Source organism: Garra rufa, chromosome 10 (assembly GCF_049309525.1).
Source record: "Garra rufa chromosome 10, GarRuf1.0, whole genome shotgun sequence".
Taxonomy (NCBI): domain Eukaryota; kingdom Metazoa; phylum Chordata; class Actinopteri; order Cypriniformes; family Cyprinidae; genus Garra; species Garra rufa.
In genome coordinates, this window is record NC_133370.1 from 35840802 (window position 1) to 35862470 (window position 21669).

The 21669-nt window shown below is 36.4% G+C and overlaps 1 protein-coding gene across 2 annotated transcripts; it reads right to left on the reverse strand.

Moving 5' to 3' along the window:
* Nucleotides 1-112: 112 nt before the first annotated feature.
* Nucleotides 113-19258, reverse strand: LOC141343935 (uncharacterized). 2 transcript variants are annotated; one of them, XM_073848621.1, is made up of 10 exons: nt 19101-19258; nt 18041-18196; nt 17874-17918; nt 15786-15854; nt 9617-9688; nt 6830-6898; nt 5312-6169; nt 4758-4802; nt 4582-4626; nt 113-2225 (listed from the first exon to the last, which is right to left on the reverse strand). In XM_073848621.1, exons 1-10 carry the CDS (start codon nt 19144-19146, stop codon nt 2218-2220), a joined length of 1413 nt encoding a protein of 470 aa, XP_073704722.1. In that variant the 5' UTR covers nt 19147-19258; the 3' UTR covers nt 113-2217. The 2 variants fall into 2 exon arrangements, with proteins under 2 accessions (XP_073704722.1, XP_073704723.1); XM_073848622.1 differs by lacking the exon at nt 17874-17918.
* Nucleotides 19259-21669: the final 2411 nt, after the last annotated feature.

The window sequence follows — 21669 nt, forward strand, 5'->3', positions numbered from 1 at the left end:
TTATGAAATCAACATGTAGGTAATCATATTTATTTTTATTGTTTGTGTACATGTAGTATTAGAATGGATGGTTTTCCTAAACTAAAAGAAAACAAAAATGAACACCATGTGATCTTGTTGTACCCAACCTTTATTGCAGCACTCAAAACATTTACAGTTGTTTACAGATTTGTGAAAAGTCACCCAAAACTCCCTAAAATTGCATTGCCTCAATAACTTAAAATGAATTAGCCTATACAGCAGGATTTCATGTAAACCTCTGGATAGAAAGCCTTGAGTAAACCTGTTTATATCTGGATTTCAATTTAAAAAAAAAATGCTCTCTTCACAAATGGTGTTATTGCTGGTTGTGAGGTGTCCGTCCATTGAAGTACAACCTGCTATATCCAACCTTTCACATATGGCTTTGAGAAGTTAACACTTTCATAAAAAGTCATACGACTATAAAATGTCAAAACCTAAATAAAAGAAATCCTTAAAAATCCTAAAAAATTAAAAAGCTTTTTACTTAAAATTAATACCACTTTAAAAATTCACATTGACTTCAAAAGTGTTAAAGGGTCCGAAACACCCTCTAGTGTTGTAGAAAAAGAAAAACAAACCCTAAAAACTGTGTATGTTATGCAACCACTGTTTTGAAGAGATCCGCAGCATTTCCTAAAGTCTATCACAAAAACAACAAATATTCTGGCAGGCCCCGTAAAACCACAGTGTTAACAACATTACAATGAAAAAAAAAAAAAAAAAAATCCACAGTGAAACAATTCAGGAGCCAGAATTGGGTTTCCTTCAATTTCTTAACCAACTACTCTGCATCAAGGGTCAAAGCTACATGGTGTTTACAGCATTAATAGTAAATACAAACTAATTTTGTCTTGCTATGATATTAAAGTGACAAAATAACCAGTCATCTTTCTTTCTGCATGTACAACAACAAAATTGTATTGTATTCTTACAGATGTGCCTGCAACAGTTGAAAGGGCCAGAATAAATGCACTATGAAGTCAATACATAGGCAGTGCATGACATTTGACAAATTAATAAGCATGTACTGATTTGTGATGTCCCACTAGGAAAAGCACTAGGAAAAATCTTTACCCTACTATAAAAATAAACAATTTTCAAAGTAGGTTGCTCCATATTGTGGGCATCTTTCACCAGTTATTACATAAGACACCCGTTAAACAACACTGTCATACGCATACTGCACAGCAGTTGGAGTGTCTACCTGAAACAGAGCTTGTCAAATCATGAGCCTATGAAGCAAGACTTACTGAAAAAGGCAAAGGTATAAATAAAAAATGGGATTGGGGCAACGCTATGCATCTGAGATTAAAAATGAGAAAAAAAAATGCAAAAACAAGTTCTCTGCTCGCTCCGAGTTCTTAGCAAAACAGTTACAATGTTGAGGAAAATATCAACAGAGGTACTAAAATGTTGACTGTATGCTGAAAAAGACATAAGAAAAACACACTACTGAAAAAAAAGTGGCTCAAATGATTGTTTCGCATAAAATTAAACATGATTTTTCCAATAGACACACGCAAACATGCACATGCACGCCCATTCACTCCAAACACAGTTCACATAGCAATTATCTTGGTTAACCTGCCAGCATAAACTTGTCCTTGATATGCAACATTGGAAATTTAGACTCAATACATATTGGTAGTACAAAACCGAAGGTTAAAAAAAACTAGCGAAAGATCAGTGCAGCTTTGCATAGTACCTTCACATTAAAGCAAAACATCAGATTTGATGAAGAGAAAAAACACTGATGGATTCAGTGCTGAGTAGAATGTGAAGATCTCTGAGCTACAAAGCAACATGAAGGTGTTTGTACACACAGGATAGAAAACTACAACCAATGATCATTCAAAAAAGGCTACTTCACATCTATGTTAGAGGATAGGGAAAAAGCTTTGTCTGTAATTACAGAAAAAGGATTCGAAGGGGAAAAGGGGTAAGGGTCAAACCACCAAACATAAGTTGACAAAACGTTCAAACAAATGTGTACTTGTACACAAAGAGACTGCGTTATCAATTAACAAACAAGCTTGAGTGTCAAAATGTTTTTTTTTTTTTAAATGCAGGAAAATGAAAGGGAAATAGTAGCGTTCTTTTTTTTACTCTATGGTGGGAATTGGCAGCTGCACACTTCCAGTGGAATGCCATGTGGTGCTGGTCCTCTTTGCGTCTTACACACTGCCTAATGTTTTATGTTTCTGTAAAAGACAAAAAAAATAACATTTAAGACACTTAAACAGTTGGGTTTGATTTCAGTTGAAGGCAGAGACAGATTGAGCTTAAAGGGATAGTTCACCAAAAATGAAAATTCCGTCATTAATTACTTAATCATGTCGTTCCAAAACTAAGACCTTCATTCATCTTCGGAACACAAGATATTTTTGATGAAATATGAGAGCTTTTTGACTCTGCATAGACAGCAACGCAACTGACATGTTTAAGGCCCAGAAAGGTAGTAAGGACATTGTTAAAATAGTCCATGTGACATCAGTGGTTCAACTGTAATTTTATGAAGCTAAGAGAATAAAAATAATGACTTTATTCAACAATTTCTCCTTTTCCGTGTTAGCCTTCGACATGCGTTCATGAGAGTACCATCACATGGACTACTTTAACAGTGTCCTTACTACCTTACAGCGCCTTTAATGTGTCAGTTGCGTTACTGTCTATGCAGCATCAGAAAGCTCTCTAATTTGTGTTCCGAAGATGAACGAAAGTCTTATGGCTTTGGAATGACATGAGGATGAGTAATTATTGACGATTTTCATTTTTGGGCGAAATATCCCTTTAAGAAACACAATTTATGGTACCACATTTATGTTAGATTTTAGTAAGGTTATGAATATAGCTGCTGCAAGAACTAATTCGCCTTAAAAGTACTTTCCTTGAACACACTTTTAGCATATGTACATACAGTGCCTTGCAAAAATATTCAACCCCCTTCATTTGCAGCCTTATGTTAAACTGCTTTAATTACCTTTTTTCCAAATTAGTCTACACTCCATACATCATAATGACAACGTAAAAATATGTTTGTAACAACTTTGCAAATTCATTAAAAATAAACTTAAATGATTTAATTGCAAGTATTCATCCCCTTTTCTGGGACACTTAAAATTTAGCTCAGGGGCATTCATATCGCTTGTAGATGTGAAGTTAACCTGAATGGGTATGATTTGGAAAGGCACACAACTCTCAATAAAAGGTTTAACAGCTGAAAATGCATATCACAGCAAAAACCAAGCCCTGAGGTCAAAAGAACTGCCTGTAGAGCTCAGAAACAGGACTGCATCAAGCCACACATCTGGGGAAGAGTTCAGAAAAAATTCTGCTGCATTGAAGGTTTACAGAAGCATGTAGCCTCCATTATCCATAATGGAAGAAGTTTGGAACAACTATGACTCTTCCTAGAGCTGGCCTCCTGGCCAAACTGAGCAAATGATGGGCCTTGGTTAGACTGGTGACCAAGAAGCTGATGATGACTCTAGTTGAGCTCTATGATCATACATGCAGATGAGAGAAACTCACAGAAGGACAAACATCATTGCCACACCCCACCAATCCGGTCTTTATGGCGGTGTGGCAAGACTCAAACCTCTCCTCAGTGAAGACACGTAAAAACACATTTGGAATTTGCAACAAAGCACCTAGAGAACGTTTAGATCGTGAGAAACGAGATTCTCTGGTCTGATGAACCTCAATTCCAAGCATAATGTTTGGAGGAAAGCAGGCACTGCTTATCACCTGCAGAGTACCATCCCAAAGTAAAGTGTGGTGGTAGCAGCCTCATGATGTGGGGCTGTTTTTCAGAGGCAGGGACTGAGGGACTCGTCAGAGTAGAAGAAAAGCTCAACACAGCAAAATATAGAGATAGGCTTAATGAAAACCTAGTCCAAGACATTCAGAACCTCAGACTGGGCAGAAGGTTCGCCTACCAACAATGACCCCAAGCACCCAGCAAGAGTGGCTTATAGACAACTCTGTGAATGTTTCCTTCAAACAAAAATTTCCAGAGAAATCTGAAAATGTCTCCCAGCCCCCCATCCAAGCTGGCAGAGCTTTAGAGGTGAAGATGTTTGATGTATGAAGCTTGTCGCATCAGACCCAAAAAGACTTGAGGTTGTAAAGGCTTCAACTAAGTACCACGTTAAGGGTACGAATACTTATGCAATGTACTTATTTTAGTTTTTTAATTTTAATACATTTGCAAAGTTGCCACAAACCAGTTTTTGCTTTGTCATTATGGTGTATGAAGTGTAGACTGATGTGGATTTTTTTTTTAAAGCAGTTTAATATAAGGTTGCAAAATAAACTGAAAAAAAATGAAGGGGTTTAAGTACTACAGCAAGGCACTGTGTAAGTAAAGATTTACATACATACAGGAAATACAGAGACATATGGAAATATAACCAACAAATCATTAATAAAAGATAGAAAACATAGATATAAAAATAAATTATAGAATGCAAAACCAAGTAAAGAGAGGAGAAACATCCTTAATGAGATGAACATTTCAACCATGATGAAAAGAATATTAATAAATATTTTGATTACCTGTGGTCTCTACTTCAATGTGTTCTTCTGTTTGGTAAATTTCCTCTGTTAAAAGAAAGACAGATAATTATAAGATAATATAGACAAAGATTTAAAAAAGCAGATAACTTTGTTCATATCAGGAAATCTTCCCATTCTTTATATCTTTTATATAACCATAAAATTGAATTACCAACCTTCTACGTCCTCCTCAGGCTGCTCTTCCTCAGAAGCTGTATCCTCTGTAACAAGACGGATAAACTTCACAACAAAGCAATCAAACTTCATCTGTTATCTCGGTGTAGTATCTAATATTAAAGGGTTAGTTCATCCAAAAATGAAAATTCTATCATTAATTATTCACCATCATGTCGTTCCAAACCTGTAAGACTGTTTATCTTCAGAAGATCTTCAGAAATCCGAGAGCTTTCTGGCCCTATAGCAAGAGTCCCCCTATGTTCAAGGTCCAGAAAGGTACCAAGAACATCTACAAAACAGTCCATGTGACATCAGTGGTTCAACCATAATTTTATGATCAAAAATATCTTAATTTGTGTTCCAAAGATGAACAAAGGTCTTATGGGATTGTAACGACACGAGGGCAAGTAATTAATCACAGAATTTAAATTTTTGGGTGAACTACCCCTTTAACAGATAATGTTAGCATACACATTATTGTACTTACTGTACTATCGTAACATGGCAAGTCATTTAGGGTATTATTTTTCACTACCGTATAATAACCACTTACCCTCTTCTTCCATATTTTCTGCCTCAAGCTCTGTTTCCTCCACTGTGGAGTCTTGTTCTTCCTCATCTTCCTGAACTGGCTCGTCCGTTTCCTCTATAAGTTCCTCTTCTGTTACAGTTTCTTCTACAGGGACTGACTCCTCAACTGTCTCTTCGGATGTTTCTACTTCTTCCTCTAGTTCTGTTTCAGGTTCCTCTACTACTTCTTCTACTGGTTCAAGCTCCTCAACAGCTTCTTCTACCGGTACGACCTCTTCCACAACTTCTTCAACTGGTACAAACTCCTTAACAGCTTCTTCTACCGATACAACCTCTTCCACAACTTCTTCTACCGGTACAACCTCCTCCACAGCTTCTTCTACTGGTTCAGCTTCCTCTACAGATTCTTCCACTGGTGCGTCCTCTTCTACTGCTTCTATTGTCTCTACCAGTGGTGCAGCCTCTTCCTCAAACACTTCCTCAACTGGTTCTTCCACTGGTACAACCTCTTCAACTGCTTCTTCTACTGCCTCTTCCAGTGGTGCATCTTCTACTGGTACAGTCTCTTCCTCCAACACTTCCTCAACTTCTTCTTCTACTGGTGCATCCTCCTCTACTTCTTCCACTGGAGCAGCTTCCTCAACCGGTTCTTCAACTGGTATGACCTCTTCTTCTTTTGCAGCCTCTTCCTCAACTGGAACAGTCTCTATAACCTCAGGCTCTTCCTCCACAACTTCTGGTTCTTCCTCAGGAACTTCTTGCTCCTCTTCAACCTCTGGTTCCTCCTCAGCTATTTCATCTTCTGTAGCAGTGGGCTCTTCCTCTTCTGCCAGAGGCTCTTCTTCCACAGGAACAGGCTCCTCTTCCACAGGCTCGGGTTCTGCAAGGGAAAAATATTATAGTAAATCTATTAAACAGACTGTACAATAGTCTTATTGTTAGGTGCCAATATATTTCTTAGATGAACCTGTGAGGGGTGGGGGATGAATAGAATGTGTGAATGAGCCAATTCAGTGGTTAGGTCTAGTTTTACTGCATTCTTTTGTAGTATACACAATCAGCTACACATGACAACATGTCACCCTGAACCAGAAAGCCAGTCTTTAATATAACAGGTATATTTGAGGCAATAGCCAAAAATAATGTATGGGTCAAAATTATTGTTTTTCTTTTATGCCAAAAATCAATATTAAGCAAAGATAATGTTCCATGAAGGTATTTAGTAAATTTCCTACCATAAATATGAAAACTTAACTTTTTTTATTAGTAATATGCATTGCTAAGAACTTCATTTGGACAACTAAAGGCGATTTTCTCAATAATTAGATTTTTTTGCACCCTCAGATTCAAATAGTTGTTGCTCGACCAAATATTGTCCAATCATAACAAAGCTTTCAGATGATGTATAAATCTCAATAAAAAAAAAAAATAAAATAAAAAAAATGGACCTCGTTTTGTGGTCCAGGGTCACATATGTATGAGTAAACAAATAGCAACAATTGCATTTTGTAATTTCAAAGGACATTAAAAAAAGCTGTACCCGGTGGTTGCTGAGCTGTTTCTTCAACTTTAGTGGCTTGGATCTCTTCCTCCACGATAGATTCTGGAGCTGATTAAGAAACAAAACTAATAAACTTAGTTTGAAGTCTGTTTTTCTGGATTGAAGGCATTTGTTTATCTGTCCCAAACATGCTTGTACAATAAAGCTTTACTAAGATTTAAAGGTCCCATATCGTCAAAATCAAAATTTCCTGGCTTTTTTCATGATAACTAAGGTCTAGGGGCTATCTAACTACCATATGAGTTTCAAAACAGTCAATCCACAGTAAACTGCACACAGCCTGCTTAAAGTAGCTGTTCATTTTCACGAGCAGCTGTGACTTCCGTAACGATGTGACGTCCGATCGACTCAAGTCACCGCCTTCAGTCACCAACCAACGTCCCACCCTCCTTTTGTCAAACCCCCAGACAACAACGCATCCATTCCATTGAGCAACAACAGGAAAACAAGTGGAGAAAACCCTGTTCAGTCGATAGATGTCAAGCTACGATCATTACACAGGCTTCAGAACAACGTTAATGTAAGAGACCAGCGGCACGTCAACTTCAGCCTCTTTCACACAGCGATTCCGGTAAATACACGGATAATGTGTCCCACGATTTGTTCCGGAATTGTTTAATTTGGTTCATTCACAGTTGTTTTCCGGGATCTGTGCGTGCTTTACACACAAACCATAAAGACATGTGACGTTTGGATGTGAGATGTAATGCGACGCGTACGTTTCACAAAACTGAAACTAACCTGAACAAACTGTGCTTCAGCGCTGATAGTGAGGAGCTGGCTCTGCCTGATGATCGCTGCTTCATTCCACTTTGCACGTAACATTATTTTTCGTTGTGAAGAGTCGCTTGATAACGTGCATCATTACTACAACACTGCCTTTAGGTTCTGGCTTTGGTTCACACAGTTCCCGTAATTTTCCAGAATCAGCGCGCATTGTGAAAGGGGCTTTACTAAAGCAACAGTTATGTAGCCTACTGCATTCGGTGTTTGTAAAAGAAAAAACATTAATGATCATTCTAAAATATCCTGTTGAGTATCAGCTCTCTCTATTGCTCTGAGCTCGCTTACGCTTACAGCATACATGACCGTAGTTACCTGTGATTGGCCTGGCTGTGCGTCACTCAGAAAACAACAGGCCAATCAGAAGAGAGGCTCATGAATATTAATTAGATGGGCCAAAATCGACCTGTTTTTGACAGAGCTCCTAAAAAAGGAGCTGTAAAAATATATTGAGATGGATTTTGGCACTTATACCGCAAATATATATTCTTAAGGACATCAACAAATAAAATAAACCTCCAGAAATGTGTACGATATGGGACCTTTAAGGTGTAAGTTCAGTTATACAAGTCTAATATAACAGGTCAATGCAATTGCTCTCATGTCATGTTATGCAAGAACTTTTGTGGTATGTGGTAAGACTTGTTCATCACTGACATGCACTTCAGTTACAAAAGTAACTGTCAGAATCAATTCAAGTTGTGATTTCCACATAGTACACAGGTGGCACACACACACACACACACACACACACACACACACACAGAGAGAACAATGTCCTTATGAACACTGTTAATATTTGATGATCCATAAGATAAAGCCAACTCACGGGCAGTCAAACAACTGTTTAATACTTATATTAATCTAATTTTGCATCTACTTTTAAAATCTGTTATATAGGTTTATTGACAAATAAAACAAAATAGAAATTTCATGGTCTGGCAATTTCATCTCATAATAATGGCAGCAACTTGACATTTGAGGTTAAAAAGTGTACATACACCTTGCAGAATCTGCAAAATGTTAATTATTTTACTAAAATAAGAGGGTTCATACAAAATGCTTTGCTTTTTTTTTTTAGTACTGACCTGAATAAGATATTTCACATAAAAGAGGTTTGCAAGTCCACAAGAGAAAATAATAGTTGAATTTATAAAAATGACCCTGTTCAACTGTTTACATACACTTGATTCTTAATACTGTGTTGTTACCTAAATGATCCTGAACAGTTAAACTGCCTACTATTCTTCAGAAACCTTCAGGTACCACAATTTTTTGGTTTTTCAGCATTTTTGTGTATTTGAACCCTTTTCAACAATGTCTGTATGATTTTGAGATCCATCTTTTCACATTGAGGACAACTGAGGGACTCGTATGTAACCATTACAGAAGGTTCAAATGCTCACCGATGCTTCAGAATGAAACACGATGCATAATCCTTTTCCATTTTTGTGTATTTGATTTTGAACCATTTTCAACAAAGCTCCAGAAGGAAAAAATGTATTATGAGTTGGGGGTGAAAACGTTTTGAACTTAAAGATCAGGGTAAATGAACCTTTTTTTCCCTCTCTTCTGGGAAACACAAGTATCTTCTGTAGCTTCAAAGGCAGTACTTAATGAAAAAAAAAAATGATATTTAGGCAAAATAAGAAAAATGTACATATTCATTTTGTTCAAAAGTTTACACCCCTGGCTCTTAATGCATTGTTTTTTCCTTCTGGAGCATCAGTGAGCATTTGAACCTTGTATTAAAAATTAAGTGTATGTAAACTTTTGAACAGGGTCATTTTTATAAATTCAACTAGTATTTTCTCTTGTGCACTATATGTAAACGTCTTATGTGAAATATCTTTACTAAATAAAAAAATAACATGCATTTTGTATGATCCCTCTTATTTTAACTTTTGAACTCAACTGTATATTTGTTTTATAAAACCCTGCACCCTTGTTTATTACATTAAACTGTATAAGATTCTACTTTACCTTCTTCCACAGGTTCAGCAGAGGTTCTCTCAACAGATTCACTGGTCTCAATGGAGGATTTTTCTTTTAGCCCTGAGGATTTTACATGTGGATGTGCATACATGAGGCAAGTGTAAAATAGTCACATGAAACAAGCCCTTTATGAAGTCCATTAAATAACATTACACTTTCAAAAAAGTATTTCCATAACAACCTTATGGCATTTGGTTTACTTTTGCACTTTTTCCGGTCCTTGTTTGACAAGCACAAATGTATGTGTTTGAGATTTGAAACAGACCAATAGGGAAACAGAGGAGAGGATAAAGGAAACATTCATAGGAGAGTTCACAGATATTATTATGGAAGTATTCTTGTTAGAAAAAAAAAAAAGACCCGTTTGTTTCTTAAGTTAATCAGCACTAGGAAGAAAAACACTCAAAGCACTGATAAAACAAATCAGGGGATTCATATAGTTTATTGATAACACAAAAATGTTCTCTCTTAGTAAAGTAACACTACCGGTTGTATTAATTATAAATGAACAATAAACAAAATCAGAGAAACATCAATGTTGAAATCTCACACTAAAGCTAGTATTTTAAGAGTAAACCAAGTTCCAACCCTCAAACAAATCAAACATTTTTAAGAGAAATAAAAGAACCTCCACATGACGATCAGCGTATAGCACCTTGTTCTGCTTTTGCTTCTACTATCTCAATGTTATGATTAACATCACTGATCATCTCTCACAGAGACAAAAGGTCTTGCCTTCGGTCTATATAAGGGGTGGTCTCTAAGGACTCACAATGGCCTGAGGTTAAATTTAGCCAGATGGTAACAAAAAGATCTAACAGTAACTAATGCGCTGCCTTATGGTTTCTTTTTAGATGCAGACTTCTTGGATTCTTTGCCTTTTCTATTTTTCTCAACCTTTTTACCATCATCGTCATCAGCAGCAGTAGGTTTCTCATGAGATTTCTTTTCAGCCTCTGGCTTTTCCTTCACCTCTTCCTTTTCCACCTTCTTAGTCTTCTTTGCTTCTTCAATTTCTGCCATTTTCTCTCTTTCTTCCTTCTCCTTTCTAATTCTTTCCATGGCCTTTTCCACATCCTCCTTTTCTATTCTCTCCCCCTCCTCTCTCAGCCGAGCCTCAGCCCTCTCCCAAGCCTTGGCTTCAGACTCCTCCCTGATATGGTTCAAGGTCCTCTCCTCCTCCTCTTTGGCTAGGATGTTCCTCACTTCCGCCAGGGCCAATTTAGCTATCTTCCTAGCCTCCACTCTTTCGTGGATGATGGTGAGCTGCTGTTTCAGAGCTTCCCTTAGCTTCAACCCAACATCTTTGGCTTGGGAAAGCTCTGGGGAGAGACTTTGTTTGATGATGTGATCATAGTAACTAAATCATATCACTACACACCTCAAGCAACAACGCAATTAGTTGGAATGATGCAAAACATTTCACATCAGAACTCCCTCATTAGTATGTTTATGATATCCTCTACACCAGTGGTTCTCAACTCATTTAACTTGACGAATGCCCAACAGAATATCCAAAGGCCCACCATGTAGGCAAAACATATTTCTGCTGTAATTATGACAAAGCTGCTAATTTTCATTTTTTAACAGAAACTGCGAGTCTTGAAGTCAAAAGTGTACATACACCTTGCAGAATCTGCAAAATGTTAATTTTAATTAAAATAAGAGGGATCATACAAAGTGCATGTTATTTTTTTTTTATTTAGTACTGACCTAAATGGGATATTTCACCTAAAAGATGTTTACACAGTCCACAAGAGAAAATAGTTGAATTTATAAAAATGACCCATTTGAAATGTTTACATACACTTAATTCTTAATACTGTATTACCAAAATAATCCACAGCTGTTTTTTGTTTAGTGATAGTTGTTCATGAGTCCCTTGTTTGTTCTGAACAGTTAAACTGCCTTCTGTTCTTCAGAAAACCCACAAATTCTTTGGTTTTTCAGCATTTTTGTGTATTTGAATGCTTTCCGACAATGATTGTATGATTTTGAGATTTGTGAAGTTCACACTCTTGGCGTCTAATGCATTGTTTTTTCCTTCTGGAGCATCAGTGAGCATTTGAACCTTCTGTAATAGTTGCATATGAGTCCCTCAGTTGTCCTCAGTGTGAAAAGATGAATCTCAAAATCATTCAGTCATTGTTGGAAAGGTTGGAAAACAAAAATGCTGAAAAACCAAAGAATTTGTGGGACCTGAAGGATTTTCCTGAAGAACAGTGGGACAAACAAGGAAGTCATGAACTAACTATCACCAAAAAAAAAAAAAAAAAAACAGCCGTGTATGCAAACTGTTGAACAGGGCCATTTTTATAAATTTATAAACTTTGTATGATCTCTCTTATTTTGGTAAAATTAAGATTTTGCAGATTCTGCAAGGGTTTATGTAAACTTTTGATTTCAACTGTATATTAAATGAATTGACCACAATTCATGTGATTTCTGAAGTTCTTATAGGAAAAAAAAGAAAAGAAAAATAATATAATTTAAATGATTTAGGTCATCCTGTGGCTCCCTAAGTTTGCAATGGCTCCCTAGACAGTCCCGGCTCCCAGGTTGAGAATCACTACTGTACACATTATGTTAGACGATTATGTACTTAGGATGTGTTTTTTCCAAATAGCCTGGAAAAAAGTATACACAAGACTTACATGTGCATGTAGTTCTTTGTCAAGTCATCGTCCATGCAGACTCATAAATGTCAACTACAAAAGGTCATATTGTTAAACACTCCTTGGTTAAACAGAAACATAATACGTAGCCTAAAATATTTTATGTCAGCTTAGTCATGCAAACAGAAGCTAGTCAATTGAGAAAACTTGGAAGACTTTCAAAATCCCAAACCAAACTACTAGAGGCTAGTCTGCTGCATGCACTCAAAATCAGGTGTGCAAAAATACCTCCTTTTCTCCTGGAAACATCTTTCTTTTCATCTAGTGTAAATGAGATGGACAAATAAAGTCAGTGACTACGAATTAAAACAGTTGTACAATGTAACAGTTGCCTTTGAGGTCTTGAAAACTAATGATGTCAAGAAGTATACAGCCCATTCACCCACGTCTGACCTGATTCTACTGTTTGAGTCATCATGCACAATGCTAGTACACACATAATGATTGGTGACGCAAATTTTCAAATATTCTGATAGTAAAGTTACAATGTGCGTCAAGAAATCACTGTCTGCAAGTAGTGGATTTTTGTACAACATTTGAGGACAAGTAATCTTATTAAATGGATGGTTCACCCAAAAATAAAAATGCTGTCATTAATTACTCACCCTCATGTCGTTCCAAACTAGTAAGGCCTTCATTCATTTTCAGAACACAAATGAAGATATTTTTGATGAAATCTAAGAGCTTTCTGACCCTACATAGACGGCAACGCAACCAACATGTTCAAGGCCCAGAAAGGTAATCATTAAAATAGTCCATGTAACATCAGTGGTTTACCCATAACTTTATGAAGCTACAAGAATACTTTTTGCGCACAAAGAAAACAAAAATCAAGACTTTAACAATTTCTTCTCTTCCAGATTTCATCAAAAATCTCTTAATTTGTGTTCCGAAGATGAATGAAAGTCTTACAGGTTTGGAACGACACGAGGATGAGTAATTAATGACAGAATTTCAATTAAAAGGCAAACGAAACCAACAATGGAAAACAATGGCAAGAATTGAAATGCTTGAAGGTATAATTACTTAAGTGATAACGAAGGAAATAATAACTAACAATATTTCTGAATCTAAACTAAATTCCTAATTCCACACAAATAATTCTCTACACATCCAGACACAAAAGCAGCCATTTTGCAATTAATTCCTGATGTGTATGCAGTAAATATTATATTTTTGCATACAAAATATTTAATATATTCACATTCATAGCCCTCTCAATTCCCTCCTAGTAATACAGAAGCCATAAATATACACTATATTACTTGTCAGGCACACTGTTTCAGGTGCTTTAGATTGGCAGGTAGGAACTTGTTGACGGTTACAGAACTCTGGGGTTCAGGAGACGTTTCCTACACACGCCACTGAACTACTTCTTGGCTGATGAACTGATGAAGTTCCTGAATTGACATCCATGTGCAATCGCTTGATTAAATCCATTCAGACCATTGTACAGGTATTCAGCCTGAATTTTATTAAAGGGATAGTTCACCCAAAAATGAAAATTCTGTCATTAATTATTCACCCTTATGTCATTCCAAACCCGTAAGAGCTTCGTTCATCTTCTAAACACAAATTAAGATATTTTTGATGAATTCCAAGAGCTTTCTGACCCTGCATAGTCAGCAAACACAACTACCACGTTCAAGACTCAGAAAAGTAGTTAAGACATCATTAAAATAGTACACGTGACATGAGTAGTTCAACCGTAATGTTACGAAGACGGACACAGAAGAGAAGAAATTGTTAAATAAAGTCGTTATTTTTGCTTTCCTTACACATGAAAAGTATTCTTGTAGCTTCTTAAAATTTATCAAATCTGTGCCATGAATTTGGTAGTTGCTTTGTCGTCTATGTAGGCGAAAGCTCACGGATTTCATCAAAAATATCTTAAATTTGTGTTCTGAAGATGAATGAAGGTCTTACAGGTTTGGATTGACATGAGGATGAATAATTAATGACAGAATTTTCATTTTTGGCTGAACTATCCCTTTAATTGAGGTAATGCTGCAAAAGGGGTGGGATATAATTATACTGTATATCTAAGCTATCAATATCCTCTAAATCTCTGATAAAGGAGAGCAAAGGCAACTCACACGACATTGAAGAAACACAACAATGTAATAACTGACAGTGTTATGCAAAACTGGCTATTCAGTATGGATCAGTACCAAAAAAAAAAAGTTTAAAAGGAAATATAAAACTGCTATGGATGCAAATCACCCCAAAATGCAATTCTTTGTAATTATAAAAAGGCTCAAACTATTGAGATTCTAAAGACAGAGAAATGATAATCAGATTATAAACAAGAGGTCACATGTACAGTGTTAAATTGCAAGTCTGAAATAGAAATACATACTGTTGTTCATGATATAAGGTAACTGAGGCATGCAGCAAAGGTGATATGTTTAACTTACAGCACTAAGGTCATATGCAAAAGGTAAATAGTGTATTAGTAGTTGGAAACAGCCGTTGCTGCAATGAAGCATAAACTACACAAGTTCAATATTTACAAATATGTAAATGTTCATAATGACATCATCTTCTCAAGAGTTCACAGGTCCCAAAGTGACTGTTGGCGATCTTCCCAACAAAATATTTCTTCAAGTGTTAGGAACAGAATCAAGTCGTCAAAGGAGCAAGTCCTCCTCTAATAAAGTGCTTCTGTCACGACTGCGGTAGAAAACACGACTATTGATTTTGGAGGCCTAAAATAACGCATGTCTTTTGGCCCTGAACCCCTTCAGTCTGTGACGCGCCAGCAACATCCTCCGCTGCTGCCTCGGTTTCTTCATCCTCTAGCGTTTCAAAAGGACTCATAATGTCATAAAGGAAGGTGAAGAAACCTTGAAACCAATCAGTGCCCTCTTCTGCTAAAATATCGAGGACCTCCTCGAGGGAGTCTGAGTTTTCTTTGCTGCCATCTTTGGTCAGCCCTACGCAAACGGGAAAATAAGGAAAAAGAGAAAGAGAGGGAAAGAAAGAACAGTGGGAGAGCAAGAACATAGAGAGAGGGTGGTGTTGGTTTGCAAGGTTTAGTAGATAAGGATTTAGTAATTTAAAAAAAAGAGGGTAAAGATGCTATTAAAGCATAAGATGAAATGAGGGAGGAAAGGCACATGCAAGAAACATGGGAAGGACCAATGGGGCTGTTTTTGATGAATATGTCTCAGTTACTCGTGAAATCAGTTAAACTACATGCTAAGTGAGAAAATAAATCCCTTTATTTTCTCTTCTTGCGTTAAATGTAATATTGGCAATTTGATCTAATTACAAACTCATGCAATCAAGCAATAATCTCTCATCACTTCTTCTCCAAAATGGAATGTTGTTTGAACAAAATGATATTTAAATAAGCATGAAAAAGCTCCATGCACGTGCATCGCTCCGATTTATTTTGAAACTGCACAAAAGTGAACCAAAGTCAGTCATGCAAAACATCATCTGATTAAAAATTTTTTATGGGAAATCGCTGCACTTGCCTAGTAGTACTTTAGCATCTTCCACATCAAAGTCTCCATCACCGTCAGCATCATAGGACACAAGTTTACCTATTAAAGTAAAGGAAATTGATTTAGTCATCTGACACGGGTTGTGAATAATCCATTGTGCCATATATGGACCTAAATTAAATTGCTCTTTTTGCCTTATATCAAATAGTACAAGGTTTCTTGAACTAAGAAATGTCCTTAATATTATTTTAAATAATTCTATAGCAAATAAACTTGCATTATAACAACTTTTTCTTAAGAAGTCCTTAACAAACCTCAATACACTTACATTATCATGTTCAAATACAACATTCAAAAGTGTTGGTGTCAGTATTTTAGTTTTTGAAAGAAGTGTCTTATGCTCATTTTTGTGGAAACCATGATTTTTTTTTCACAGGATTCTTTGATGAACAGAGAGTTCAAATAAACTGAATTATGTTAAATAGAAAATGTATATAACATTATAAATGTCTTTACTGTCACTTTTGATCAAATTTAATGCATCATTGCCAAATAAACACTTTCAAAAACACATACTGACCCCAAACCTTCAGAGTACATTTTCATACACTACAAGTCAAAAGTTTTTGAACAGTAAGATTTTGAATGTCTTTTTTTAAAGAAGTCTTTTCTGCTCACCAAGCCTGCATTTACTTGATCCAAAATGCAGCAAAAGCAGTAATATTCTGAATAGGGGTGGGCGGTACACCGGTGTCATAGTCATCACCGGTGTGAGATAGCGCCACGACATGGATTTTCTAATACCGTCAATACCGGTATATTTAAAACATTAAATTTTCTTCAAACGTTCAGTTGTGGTCTGAATACCTGTCCTTATACTATATATCTTGTTGTAAATAAAAAAAGTAAAACATATTCGTATCAGCTTTGCAGGTGGTAAAAGGGGAGTGGCCATTAAACGGCTGGTGAAACATCGTGAAGAAAGGTCGGCCCTGTAGCCTATACCAGGGGCGGAGTGGCAATCGGGACGACCGGGACGACCGGGACTTTTCCCGAAAATGTACCAAAAAAAGTAATACCGTGATATTATACCGGCACCGTTCAAAAGATGAAAAATACCGTGATATTAATTTTAGGTCATATCGCCCACCCCTAATTCTGAAATATGTTTACTATTTAAAAGAACTGCTTTGTATTTAAATATATTTTAAAATGTAATTTATTCCTGTGATCAAAGCTAAACTTTCAGCATCATTACTCCAGTCTTTAGTGTCACATGATCCTTCAGAAATCATTCTAATATGCTGATTTGCTGTTCAACATTTATATTTTTATTGTTATCATCAATATTTAAAACAGTTAAGTGCATTTTTTTGGATTCTTTGATGAATAGAAAGATCCAAGATCAGCATTTATCTAAAATAATAAGCTTTTGTAACATTATACACTATACTATTCAAAAGTCAGTATAATCTTCTGGAGAGGAAATTACAGAAATTAATACTTTATTTAGCAAGGATGCTTTAACTGATCAAAAGTGATGATAAAGACATTTATAATGTTACAAAAGATTTCTATTTTAGATAAATGCTGTTCTTCTGAAGTATCTATTCATCAAAGAAACCTGAAAAAAAAATTCTACTCAGCTGTTTTCGACATAATAATAATAAATGTTTTTTAACAGCAAATCAGCATATTAGAATGATTTCTGAAGGATCATGAGACACTGAAGACTGGAGTAATAATGCTAAAAATTCAGCTTTGAGTCCACAGGAAGAAATTAAACTTAAAAATATATTCAAATAGAAAACAGTTATTTTAAACAGTACAAATATTAAAATGTACAGTTTTTGGCATACTTTGGACGAATAAATGCAGGCTTGGTGAGCAGAAGAGACCTTTTAAAAAAAAAAAAAAACTCATATTACTGTTCAAAAAACCTTTGACTAGTAGTGTAAATGTAGTGTACAGTTATATTAAAGTATGGAAAATCACACCAAAACAGAACTAATAATCAAATGACAGATCACTTCCCCACTTTAACTGTAATTTAAAATGACAGGTTCAAAGAAATGAGATATATGGTGGTGATTTCATTCACCGGTTCAGATGTCATACCTTGTAATACCTCTGAAAGATTATAGCGCAAGTCCTTTGCTTTGGCTGCATGCAAATTAAGGCCAGATATACAAAAATGCATTACATATAACATTTATGTAATAAGTATTTTTAAAACTACAATCACGATATACACAAAATCCGAATAAGAGAAAGCAAAGACTCACCAATTACACCCTGATAGTCAACAAGGTCAAAATACACCACAGCTACAGAGGTCCAGACGCCCAGCAAAGCCAAAACCATGAACCAAGTGAAAAACGAGGTTCCTCCTCCAACCTCTGCCTTCTTTCCATTCTTATGCGCCTGCTGTGGCTTGGCGTCTGAATCATAAAAGAATAAGATTAGATTACACACAATGACAGGAAGAAATAAATAAAAACTAAAGGTTACGCAAAATGCATTCATTTAACAAAATCAAATCAATGCAGCACAGCAAAACCCTTGTGTGAACGAGGAATGCATGCTCAGAATTAAACCATGACTTTGAAAGTAAGATTAGTCCTTTAGTATTACAGTACACACAAGTTTTTACTCAAGGCCACCTGTTAATAGACTATGTAACATTAGCTTTGAAGCTGAAAATCTGCTGGAGACCAATCAATTCTTTCTATATTCAAATGCATGAGTAAGTTCCAAGGGATTTTGGTTCAAATGAAAGATTCCCTTTAAGATGTTTAAAAATTCCATCTGAATCTATAGTAAGCACAAGGTGACAAAAGTCTAAAAGTGTGTAGTTATTCTGAGGTCTGTTGACACTCCTCATGGAACCGCGGTATAAATACATCTGCATTCAGAGCTCTAGTGGGAAGAATGAACAGGTGTTTTGTCCGCTACGTTCTGCTAGGTCAAACCACACATTTGTTCATGCGCACATGCACACTACAAACGTTAGTAACAGATATACAGATAGCAATACCTACACTAAAGTCTTACGACAAAAGAAATTCTCTTTATAGTTTGTACAGGTGTCAAATACAAACTGACTGCACAATGAAACATTATAACAACACAATTCAGGGCACTTAAGGCATCTTGTAAAAATCTTGTAAGAATCAAAATGCTGCTGCTCAGATACTCAAAATACAAATTAAACGTTAAAATTTAGTATGCAGTATTATTATATTCATTTTCAAATGTTAAGGCTTTCTCTCACACCCCTGGGATTTATTAAATGTCATCAGTTGTTGTAAAAGGTTATTTCAAATCATAAAAATACTACTATACCGGTTTCTTCGTTCACCACCTTGACCTCTGCATTCGGCTCCCCCATTCCTCCAAGCAAAGTGGGGAAGAAGAAAGCGTCTTTAACCCCAATCCTACCCCAAACCCCTGTACAACAGCAGGTCTCCTCCCTTTTTGTTCCTTGTGAATTGAGCCGGAACTTAATATGGAACTCGACCAGCAAATGGATTATTTTTAGAACTGTCTGCTTGAAAGCCAGAAAATCTCAAGCACTCATAAAGGGTAGAGGCAAATCCCACTCCATCCCGTCACATATGAAAACTGAAAAGGCTGATTGGTCATCCAAATTTCTATACTTAACGAAAGTGTAGCACACAATGGAGGACACTGTCGTCACATGCATGCGTTTTAATGACATGCAAATCAAACTTTGGAAGGCATTTTTTAGCCGCCAGGCAGAGGAGCATTTAATTCTTGGCAAACTTACAGCAACTCTCTTGCCACAGAGCCATTTATTTTCCATACAAGGACCGGTCTCCCGAGTTTCTTGATGAAATAATAAACATGTTAGCGGTGGCTTCTGCTTCGATTTGTCAAAAACAAACTAGACAGAGCTAAAACAGAAAAAACTGCATTATACTAACATTTTCAGCTAAGTAAAATGACCATAATGTACTTAATAATCTATCACCACCAAGAATATCACTCAAAATCTCCCTCTTGTGCTCTCTAGGGATGCATTTATGTGATCAAACTGAAATATTACCAGTTTAAAATAACTGGTTTCTATTTAATATATATATATATATATATATAAATAAAATGTATTCCTGTGATTGCAAAGCCAATTTTTTTACTCCAGTCTTACTTTGATCAGCACCCTTGCTTCTTATTTATATATAGCCACTATTTTGTAGAAGGCGGGCAAAATGGCAATTTTCATTTTAGATTCAGAGTTACAGGGGGGTAAAATGAATTGGTAGTTCTATTAGTAAAATCTGATTACTTTAGCAATCTTTGTTGCATTATGTACAAATTGTGATCATTAAAAATGGGAAAACAACATGGTAAGTGTTTCTGCAAAGTTTGAATGCCTGTAACTAAAGAAGTATTAAAGGAGTAGTTCACTTTCAGAACTAAAAATTTACAGCTAAGGTACTCACCCCCATGTCATCCAAGATGTTCATGTCTTTCTTTCTTCAGTCGTAAGGAAATTATGTTTTTTGAGGAAAACATTTCAGGATTTCTCTCCATATAATGGACTTCTATGGTGCCCCCGAGTTTGAACTTCCAAAATGCAGCTTCAAAGGGCTCTAAACAATCCCAGGCGAGGAAAGAAGGGTCTTATCTAGCAAAACAATGGGTTCTTTTCTAAAAAAAAAAAAAAAAAAAAATGCCCATCTTGTCTAGCTCGGCAAGACGAGCGCTTGAGATTAAGTATACAAGTTGTAAATGTTTTTAGAAAATAACCGATCGTTTTGCTAGATAAGACCTTTATTCCTCGGCTGGGGTCGTTTAGAGCTCTTTGAAGCTGCATTTAAACTGCATTTTGGAAGTTCAAACTCGGGGGCACCATTGAAGTTTATTATATGGAGAGAAATCCTGAAATGTTTTCCTCAAAAAACACAATTTCCTTACAACTGAAGAAAGAAAGACATGAACATCTTGGATGACAAGGGGATGAGTACATTATCTGTACATTTTTGTTCTAATAATAATTCGTTACATTTATATAGCGCTTTTCTAGACACTCAAAGCGCTTTACAGCGTCAGGGGTATCTCCTCATCCACCACCAGTTTGCAGCATCCACCTGGATGATGCGACGGCAGCCATAGTGCGCCAGAACGCCCACCACACACCAGCTTACTGGTGGAGAGGAGACAGAGTGATGAAGCCAATCGGAATATGGGGATGATTCAGCCAGGAATGCCAAGGTCACACCTCTACTCTTTTCGAAAGACATCCTGGGACCACAGAGAGTCAGGACCTCGGTTTAACATCTCATCCGAAGGACGGTGCTTTTTGGCAGTATAGTGTCCCCGTCACTATACTGGGGTGCTAAGACCCACACAGACCACAGGGTGAGCACCCCCTGCTGGCCTCACTAGCACCTCTTCCAGCAGCAACCTAGTTTTCCCAGGAGGTCTCCCATCCAAGTACTGACCAGGCTCAACCCTGCTTAGCTTCAGTGGGCGACCAGTCTTGGGCTACAGGGTGATATGGCTGCCTTTATGAAAAGTGAACTACTCTTTTAAAGATATCCTAATACTCTTTTAGATACTGGGTCTGAACAAATAAAATAATTGCTTAAGTCAACAGATTTTACTAATATAACTACAAATCTCTGTGTAAAATCAAGATAATGATGCTGCCATCTTTCTGAAGTCATTTTTAGCCTCCCAGTAACTTGACTCTGAATCGAAGGTGAAAATTGCCTATTTGACCTCCCTCTACAAAACAGTGGATTACTCAGTAAATATTAATAACATTTGATATTTTAGCTTTCATCACTATTGAGCCGGTGAAGTTTTTGAAATTTGGTTGATTTGACACAGAATGACCCATATATGTGCTAAACTTTTACTTGGTCTCCAACTCAAACACTGGTGA